The 10416-nt window shown below is 36.0% G+C and overlaps 1 protein-coding gene and 1 long non-coding RNA gene across 3 annotated transcripts in view; one reads left to right on the forward strand and one right to left on the reverse strand.

Moving 5' to 3' along the window:
- The first annotated feature begins 1222 nt into the window (after positions 1 to 1222).
- LOC148741878 (uncharacterized) overlaps positions 1223 to 10416 on the forward strand; it is a 27030-nt gene continuing 17836 nt past the window's right edge. For both annotated transcript variants that reach the window (XR_015996035.1, XR_015996036.1), the window contains exons 1-2: positions 1223 to 1399; positions 8453 to 8600. This is a non-coding gene — a long non-coding RNA (uncharacterized LOC148741878). The remainder of the gene's footprint in view (positions 1400 to 8452; positions 8601 to 10416) is intronic.
- LOC111320671 (DELTA-alicitoxin-Pse2b) overlaps positions 9521 to 10416 on the reverse strand; it is a 1587-nt gene continuing 691 nt past the window's right edge. The window contains 3 exon segments of the mRNA XM_022923332.2: positions 9521 to 9745; positions 9747 to 9806; positions 9808 to 10416. The exon segment at positions 9808 to 10416 is cut by the window's right edge and continues 271 nt beyond it. Coding sequence (XP_022779067.2) covers positions 9542 to 9745; positions 9747 to 9806; positions 9808 to 10416 — 873 coding nt within the window. The 3' untranslated portion in view covers positions 9521 to 9541.

The raw sequence follows: 10416 nt of genomic DNA on the forward strand, positions 1-10416 counted from the left end.
GTCGAATCTTTCGCTAAGTTGTTTTCTTTGGCACTTCCCTAATCCTTTGAGAGGTAATGTGAAAACATCTTGAAGCCGGTATTTTTAGGAACCTCACGGCTGCTGTTCGACAAATTCATGATTTAATAACAGTAATAACAGTAACGATAATAGTAATAATAATAATAATAATAATGATGATGATGATGATGATGATGATGATGATGGAATTTGACAGTGGACATTCTGCAATGTGACTTTTCTTATCTACTGTTTCCAGGTTGAATTGGAACACAGAGTGAGTATAGAGAATTGTAGAAAAACAAAATAAGAATGATAAACGTTTCTTACTCGTGGCAATTGTTAAATTGCTTTAAGCGTACTTTTGAGGGTCTAACAATTAGAATAAACACCTTTCATTCTATTGTGGGTCGACAAGACGTTTGTTCTGCATTTCAGTGTCTCACCGGCAATCTGTGAAACTTGAGGTATGGTTTGTTTCACGAGCGGACCGGGGTGTAAGGCAATGGCCAATTATACTATGATTGTTCTAGTGATAATTATGGCGTTTGAGGAATTTTTTCAAGCGATGATTTTCAGATTACACATTTTTCTCGACTAAACGAAAAAAAAAAAGACATTTTTAGCAGTAAACTACTACAGCTGAACAACAACCGAGAATTTTTCCTCATGTGTCATCAAACATTTTCCCTATAATCACAAGATTAACTTTCCTACGTATATAGGTAATATTTGATGGAAAAAGGGAACAAATGCTATTCCGAAAAAGATTTTTAGGTATTCGAGTATTTGAACTAGCCCTCAAGTACGTAAGTCCGTCTTTCGTGGTTTGCTTTAGAGAGAAATTCCGCTGCTTTTTTACTTGCGGGCGCGTACCCAGAAAAATATGGCAGCAACGACAGAGCTGAAAAACGTATGCGCATGCGCTAGGTTTTGCCGCGGAAACGCGGATTTTCAGTCGCTCGCAGGGTTGATTTCCTATTCTGTTGCTTTGAGGTCGTTTTCCTTGCCACTTTTCTTCCACAGAACAACCTCCAAAAACTTGGTACACCCCCTAAATGTTTTCAAAAATTAATTTTCTCCTTAAACTTTTGGAAATAGGAAAATGCCTTCGACGAAAACAGAGTTCCTTGGTTTTACATGTAAAAGTCAGCCCTTATTATTTTCCTCTTAATTTTAGACTTAGGACATTTGAGCCCGCGTTGTTGACCGCATACCCTCTGACGTAGCATTTTATTATTCAGCTCTGTCGGCAGCAACTGTCCATGTAGCGCGATCAAGCGGTCGAATACTGCGGCTGGATCGCGATTGAGAGTAATACAACTCGAGTAATTAAACAATGCCATCGTTAACGATCTCAAGAGAGTACCAGCACGCACGAGATTAATCACGGACACAAGTAAGTACTATTTGGGATGTTTGGTTATTACTACAGGCAAAAAATTTAATTCTCAAGCTCCATAAAAATCTTACTTTAATTTAACTTGAATTTAACTGAGGCTTCGTGCAAGCACCTCTCTCGTGTATAAATATACTTAGGGGCATGAAAATATAGATTAGTTTAATTTTTGATGTTTGCATTTATCCTCGTTTTCATAGGGGCTTGGGCCATCTCATTTTCTTGAAATGGGCATAACTGGTAATTCCACGGGTGATTGGGAGTAGGGTGAACCCTGCATTAAGGTTTCTCTAGTACTTGTGGCACATATTTCAAACATTGCTCACACGCAAAGGGATAAATTTTGGCAAGGAATGAGCAAATTTCCCTAGCAAAAATTTCACTAAGAATAATATACCAAAAATAAATAGGAGGAGAAATTTGCATAAATTGTTCAAAAGTTCTCATAAATTTGTGAAATGGGGGACAAAGTAGGGAAAAGAAAAAGCTTATAAAAACTTTTATGTTTTTAAAACACCACAATATGCTGCAGGTTGCTCCCCAAGTTTGTTTTTATTAGTTAACCTATCAGTGACAAAACATCTTTTTCAGTGCAAGGCACTACTGGTTTATACCAAAAACAACAACAACAACAACAACAACAACAACAAATTTATTACCCCATAATTTAGGAATTACAGTCATTTGTAAAAAACTAATTTGATAAGCTTGTTTAAGGGTTACCAGCTCCCTGAAATAACTAAGTAGCTAAAGACACCAGAGAACTGGTTTAAATAGTGTAAATTAAATATTTACAGTGGAGGTAAGACCTAAACTATTACACACACACACACATAACATGTACACACTTACAACATCAACATACAAAGATGATAATGATAATTACAACAATAAAAACATTAAGCTATGTGTAAAGTAGTTTATGGAGGATGTATAATAATTAAAATAGCTATGTGTAGAAAGCAATATAATATTTTAATTTAATGTCATCAATATACTGAAAGGTATTGTTCCTTTAGACTTAATTTAAATTTTGAAAGAGAACCAGTTTTGACCTGTTCATTCATTGTATTCCATATCACGGGCGCCTGAAATCTTATATTAAATTTACCATAGTTAGTTCTTACTTTAGGGAGGTAATAAGACGACTGTTTTGCAGCAGATCTTGTATTATAATGATGAACTTCACTGACCTCAGTAAAAAAATTATTGAATGCAAGAGGTAATAATCTATTCTTAAACCTATACATAAATATTGCAATCTGATATGATACAAGATCATGTAGTTTTATAATATTTAAGGTTTTGAACAGGGGACTTGAGTGCTCATCAAATTGTGAAAATGTCATGAGGCACAATGCTTTTTTCTGTGAAGCATAAAGAGGTTTTAGGGTGGTTGAATAGGTGTTCCCCCCTGGGCAGTTGTACCATATATCAAAAAAGGATAGATCAGTGTATAGTATAGGCCAGTTAAGGTATTAATATCTACATAGTAACGGATTTTATGTAATATATTCTGAAGCTCCTCTTCAGTTTTTTTTTAGATATACTCAATATGCGGTTTCCATGATAAATTTGAATCTATAAAGACACCAATATATTTAATAGATCTCTCCTTCCTAAGACAAACATCATTTATCACCAAATAAATGTGATTAGTGCATTTTGCTTGTGTTGATTTGCCACCTTGCAGCTGATTAGCCAGGTGATATTCCTAACAGCCAAAGAGAAGCAAGCTGGCTTCCTTTTTAACTTGTGAATTGGGTGTGCGCAAGAGTGAGTTGTAGGTGTGATGTGATGAATGGCGCTCGCTCGCTCGCTCGATTGGTCGATTCCTGTTAACTTTTTTCTATTTTAGGCTTTTGAATGTATTTGATAGTTTTTGGCAAGTGATAAACAAATGAAATGGCGACCTTTGTTGCTAAGAATAGTGTTGGGGTGAAAATGAAGCCAATGATAATCTTGAAAGAGTAAAAAAGTATACGTTTTTCATTTGTGAATTGATTAAAGTTTGCCCAATCTCCGAATACGCTTTTATCTCTTGCAACGTATATTTCATTTATGGCATCAATACTTCTATTTTTAAATGTATACATCCAGGAAAATGATTATTGTGTCCGAAAAAGGAAAAAAGAAAAGGAAGTTAAGCAAAATGCGAATTTACTCGAGGACAGCGGATTTGAACCACCTACGTCACCACCTTGTAAATCTCACTAATCACATTGCTTTTTACCGTAAGGCCACCGGCACTCTGTAACACCGTCATGTGAAACTTAATGTAAATATAAATTTTACATTTAAAACGCTGATCTTTTAGTAATCTCAACTGCGGGCTCAAACGACTTGAGTCGCCGCTTGCCAATAGTCCGATTTTGAAGTGTCGCTCACGGCCAACTGCTCGTAAAGTGACTTGTTTGATGCTTGTTTGGTATTCCCGGAGCTGTATCAATGTTGGAAAGTCAGGTTCACAAGTGGGAACTGCAGCAAAAGAAGCTCAAGCATAAGTTCAATCAATCGATATGCTGTTTCTTCAATGGTGTAACTGGCACAGTGTATGTGTATGTTATTAGTGCACTGTTAAGTTTGTAATATATGTTTCTAGATACCTTGAATTGAGGATTTTTTTCTTAAAAATGCGTCCTGGAGTGAGGAACAGGAAGTTCTAAAGATGAGGATTGATATCACTCAAAATGAGTGTAATTGTCAGTTCTCAAAACAAGGAAGATAATATATGCACTAACAGTGAGTGATAAATACTGCCTAAAACTGATAACTGAGTCCTTACTTCAAGGTGACTAAAGTTTCTCATTGTAAGACCTATTTTTTTCAAAAGGAGTAAGTAAAGATCTCAAAAGAGAGCACTTACTTCTCAAAGATTGTTAAATAATACATCATCCCTATGTCCTTGAGACAAGGATCTTAACTCCAGGAAGTGGTTCTTTCTATCAATATTTTGTGCATGTAACACAGGTTAGCCAGGATATACTACAAACTCAACAACAACTTTTAATCTGACATAACAAACCCAAATTGTGCTTTCTTTAAAATGCTTTACAATATTTTGAACTTAAGATACATGCACAGCAGCAAGTTTTATTTTGAAGCAAGACTTAAGTTACACCTCACTTCATTTGATGTATATCAAATTAACAGCAAAGTGACATGGCTTTATACCTAACACCAATTCTTCAAGAAATGGCACAGCTACATGTTAATTAACTTAATATGCTGAAATTTTAACTATTCAATAAAAATCTTGATGCAGATTTACCAATACTAAAATAAACAGTATATAGCGGCTTCATGACAAACACAAATTCCTCAAGGAATAGGTATAGTAGCCTTTCCTTTGAATCATACTGAAGCTTACTCTTTCTCTTTGTCAAAAATCTTGCTACAGATTTGCCTGTACCTAAACGCTCGTCATAGAGGCTCTACACCTAGGACATATTCTTCAAGAAATTGATACAGCAACTTTTCTTTTGAATCATATTGAAGATTAAAACAATAATAAGTTGACAGTCACAACAACAATCCCTTTACAAGGATGAATATCCTTGCTGGTGTATGACTATAATTCTGTCAACAAATGGTTTATATTTAGTTTAAGATTCTTTACTCTGGTTCAGTAATTTTTTGTATAATAATCACATGATTGTAACTAAAGTAAAAATTACAAATGATAGCAGTTTACATTCAATGCTTATTCTTCTGGAAGTTATAAATTTAAGATATATTTTGACAACCACTTTGATTGTCATTTGAAATTAAACATTTTTGTGAATTAGATGCGACAAGGATATTCCTAATGCTTTATATTTAGGGTAAACTAGGAACACTCAAAACTGTGGTCTTGTTTCATGAAGAATTACAGATATTGAGTGTGTTGAAAGAAAAATTAAAGTAAAAACGTTTTTCAAATTATATTTAGTTATATTTCCTTGGGAATTTGACAAGCACAATTCCACAGATATTTCTGAAATTTTGGCAAGCATTTATCATAAATCTAGTTAGAAGAAGAACCTTTCTACATAGAATGAATACTTGCTAAAACCAAGGATTTGAGATATTAATATTATTTTATTCAATAGTGGAAATACCCTCAAAATGAGAATTCAAAGTCATATAATTCTTAAAACAAGGAATGTAAATCTTATTTTTAAAGGTGGTGTTCTTAAACTGAGGAACTTTCATTGGAGAGTATAAAATTCTTAAAAGCAGAAATCTTGATCCTTACATTTCAAGGAATTGACTCTCAAAATAAGGAAAAAATTATTGTTTTGAGTATCCCCTGACTAACAATAAGAATTCCAAAAAACAAAATTTAGAGTGGTGTGAACATCCTTGTACTTGTTTTTTCATCCTCGTGCTAATAATTATCTCAGAAGTGCGAAACAGGCTTCAAGGGTAGTACTCAGTTGCAACACAAGCATAGGCATAAACATAACAAGCTAATGTGCAGGTGGGCTCAGCTGTAACATAAACATGAGCACAAGCGCTCAGTCGATGTTATGTTAAATAGGGACATGTTTGGTATAAGCAGTATATAGTGCTTGCTGATTGCCTGAAAGACTTTTGCTTCTGTTTATCCTTATGCTTATGCCAACCAAGTCTTAACTATAGACAGTATAAGCATAAAAAGAAAGCAATGTTTTGATAATGTTATGCATATATGCTTATCCTTATGTTCATGCGTTCCATCCAGCGTATAAGCTTTTACATGCCTATCCCTATGCTTGCATCACAAGTAAATACTGAGCTCAAAACAAAACAGCACCCTTTTGAACTTTCATTCCACAAACCTTACAGTAAAATCTGGAACAGTGATTGTCTTGCACCAAATACTAATCAGGAGGCCTAATTTTGTTTCACATCATGTTCCTCATAATGCTCATTTACCAGTCTAACGATTCATACCTTAATTAGTATGGAAATCAAACACCCATTTCTGTTGACAACACAAATTACATTGGCTTATCCAATTCATGAGTTGGCTCACAGAGCCTTTGATCTCTATCTGGCTAACATTTTTGCTTTGGACTCAGAATAGAAATTTTACCAGCATATGTGGAGGCAATACTGAGTACAAAAGAAAGATAGCAAATTTGGTTAAATAGAATTGAAGAAAAACTTTATTAATCTCTCCAACCTAAAATATTAAGGCAAAATTTAAAAGTTCAGTGCATTGTATATGAAAACTAATGAGTACATGCTATATTTGCAATGTAAGAAATGAAATGAGTAATGCATTCTAGCGTGGTTTCAACAACAAGTTGATTTTCACACAACAATTAAAGAAATGATACTAAAACAAGTTAAAGACATTAAGAGTTTTATTTGTCAGCAAAAAAACTTTCTCCTACAATGAATTTCTTTCTGTAGAGAGATATTCCTTGCTTATGCTCATGCAGCATTTAGCATGCAAAGTTTCAAACTTTGTAAGCATTTGATAAAAACAATGTAATGTCTTAGTCTGTTGTTGTTGAGCTTCAATGTCAATACTTATACAATTATTCACCTCTGTATCAGTAAAAGTGGTGGATATTTATCCCTACTTTCGTGAATAATTGTTGACTATGGCAGCAGCTGAGGAACTAACAAGACAGCTAAAGTTACCAAGACATTAGTGCTATTCTAGGAGGTGGGATAAGTTTTTCCCCTTTGTAACTGCTTAGCTGGTGACCAATTGGCAGAGTGTGGCATAACTCCACAAGGTTTAATGTGTGATCATGAAGTCTTAATTTTGCCTCAAACTACATCTGACTTGACTGGAAGTTCCTAATGACCACTAACCATGCTATGATTCTGGCATGGACATGGAACTGATTTAGGTAAAAGACTGGTGCATGCTCTTTTGGATCATATACATTCATTTGATCATTGGCATAGCTGTATAACTTGCCTGGCATAACTTGCCTGGTCAGGAAAGATGTTTTTTTTTTTCTGTGTCAAGTGAAAAGTGTTAGTGTTGCAAAATAAATTCCAAATAAAATATCTCCTACTTTGGGAAGAAAGTGAGAGAAAAATTCTTTCTTCAACAGTAGTTTTGATATGGTATGATCATGTACAACTCTTACTAGCCAAGCATCTTATGTAGTTGTGGTTGTTTTTTTAGAAAAAAAGAAAGAGAGATGTGGATACATGTTTAATGTACTCATTTTCATAGGTAATAAAGACAGACCAGTTGGTATTTTAACATTCTTGTGATCAATCACAGCTTTCGTTCTAGGGCAATTTAAGGATGATCAAAACCTGAGCAGTATAGTGCAACTTCAGTTTAGATCATGACTCCTAGGATAAGTTAAACCAGAACTATACTAAAATCATGTCAGACTGGGTACAATATGTTACAAGTAATTTTTTCTCACAAATCATGAAACAAAATACTATGACCCCATAGGTATCAAAAGACAGACTTTCTAGTTGTTTTGATATGTTTGATCTGTTTAATTCAAAGAGGGCCTCTTATTTTTGTGCCATGGCAAATAGGTTAAGTGTACACTGACTCGAGTAGCCCATTTGAATGAAACTTATCATGCTGTTTAGTACCGTATTGTTTTCCATACATTTCCTCTTGTCTATTGGTAGAGTTTCCCATCAGTATGGTGGAAATGTTTTTGTTTCTATCCTCTTAACAAAAGACTCTAATATTTTTCTTGGTTAGTAATAACCATGGTAAGATTTTCTTTTTTTTTCCATGCTTTTGTTTTCTTCATTTACCCTTTAGCTCCCCCTTCCCTCAGGAGTGACAAGCGTTTTAATACAGTACCATAGGAAATGTACAGAACACTGACAGTGCAGAGAATATGCTTACTGATGCCAGGGTGTAAAGGGTTTTAAAATTGTCCTGATGTTAATGTGGCATGAAAATTAGTGTCCAGTCTCAGGGAAATGCCAACTGGTAGTTACTGGGTTTGGCCATTTTCAATAATAGGGGTGTGCTGATAATGATAGAAACACCATTCTATTAGAGTGTGGACGTATACATGCCCTTTGAATACTGGGAAATTTCCAGTGTATGCAGATTTAGTTTAAATTTGATCCATTTTTCAGTGAAATGATGGCCAAGAAGCTCTGGTAATTGCTCCACAAAGTCAAAGGTGACAAGAGTAATTAGGAAGAATCGACAATTGGAATGGTGTCAGTGAAGAAGGTGAAACCAACTCCACAAAATAAATGGACAGAACACAGGAAGTGGACGGTGAGGGGACTTGAATTGATCAGTAGAACAAATTCTGGAGATGAAAGGTCGCTAATCATACTAATTCTGGGACAATTGTTGGATAAAATCAACCAAGCTAATATCGGCTCTTGTCGATTATTAGCCGGAGATTAATAACTGTAACAGATGATAATAGACATCACGTAGCCTCGAACCGCCTAAGTGGTCTGCCCGTTAGCGGACATCAGACAGTCAATGTCAATACATCGATGCGGAGAACTACTCGTTGAATTCTCTAAAGATTTTTTCAAGCCAATAAGATACCATGATCGATACAGTCGGGAGACTTTAAGAATCGAGGAAATTAAGAAAAAAAACTGTCCGCTATCGATATAGAACGCGCAAGTCTCACTGGCTTTAGCTGATACAATCTTTCTCTCTCTCTAAACCCTTGCTTGTTAGTTGTCAGTTTTCTATTTCGCCTCACTGTTTATATCCGCCTAACAACTTTAGTGGAACTGAAGGGGTCGTGTCTTCCATGAGCATTGTATCGGCCTTGCCAAGATGTGATATATGCCCGGCCTGAACAGCGTCTCTTGAACAGCATTTTTTTTTCATTATTTTTTTTTCCCCTTGAGGTGATTGTGACCTATTCTTTATGTCGTGCCTTTACGACTCCGGGGTCGCTGAACGAAACAGTAGGTTTATTCAGTGTTCAACAGAAATTGAAGTTGCCCCAGAAATTGTGTCAGCTACAGTTCTTTCTTTTGAAAATTTTTTCTCTATGTGGATGCACTGTCTTTTATTTTAACATTTTAACTGGATTTGTATTTCAACATTCCACTTGACTGATCGCAAAATGTTTAGCTGTCTATTCCTGATCGAATGGCTAACTGTTGTGTAAGTCCAGTTTTTCTTTTAACTTGATTAGGCGCTCGCCATTTCAGTGATTATACAGCGATTATTACATAAGAGAAAGTTCAAATTTCTTCTTTCTTTTCCTTCAACTGAGTGTTAATGGGATATTTTGCCGTTTTGTGATTGGCTCTGCTGGGTTTTGGGTGCTTCACAGCATCTTCAGCCGTGTAAGGTGTTGCCGTTCCTTCCGCTTGACCTGTAATTGGATCCTTTGCCCCGTGGTAGGTTCCTTTGCCAGATGCTTTATGTTTACCAGCATCCTTGAAAAGTGGTCGCTAAGGACCATACAACTTGCCTTTCATCGCGATCTTTATTGTGGCAACCACTCACTTGACCCCCAGACTTTCCAATCGCATCCATGCCCATCCCATCTTTCCTTGTTCATATATGCAGTTTCCTTGGAACTACCTGTGATTTGTTTCTCCGACTTGTGGCGAACGCACGTATCGCCTCCGCATGTGCACGATGACAGTCCTGCACGATGACAATCTTCGTCACTACGGCAACCTTCCTTTGCGAGAGAACATTCGAATTCTGGATATTCTTCCTTTGATCCTCTGGTGTAGTCGAATTTTTGAACTTTGACAGAATGGATTTTGTTGTAGTGACAATCATAATTCAAGTATCCACCGCAGTAGTACTCGAGGTTTGTATCTCGGACGTAATTCGGAGATCCTGGTTTGAAGCGGCTTTGTAATATGCTCCAGATCGCGATGAAGGTATGCTGGACAGGCGAAGGTGACTGTTCAGCTTCATTCATAAGTTTCTCAATTAGTTCAGCCGACGTCTCTCCATTTGCCAGCTCGCTATTCGTTTCCCGCTTTCCTCCCCTAACGAATCGTGTCTCGCTAACACTCATCTTGCTTGCCTTAGATAGTTCACAACTTGTCACGCTAACGCAAGGATCAACACCAAGCTTTCCAACAGACGTGGGACC

Source organism: Stylophora pistillata, chromosome 1, assembly GCF_964205215.1.
Source record: "Stylophora pistillata chromosome 1, jaStyPist1.2, whole genome shotgun sequence".
In the NCBI taxonomy this organism is placed as follows: Eukaryota; Metazoa; Cnidaria; class Anthozoa; order Scleractinia; family Pocilloporidae; genus Stylophora; species Stylophora pistillata.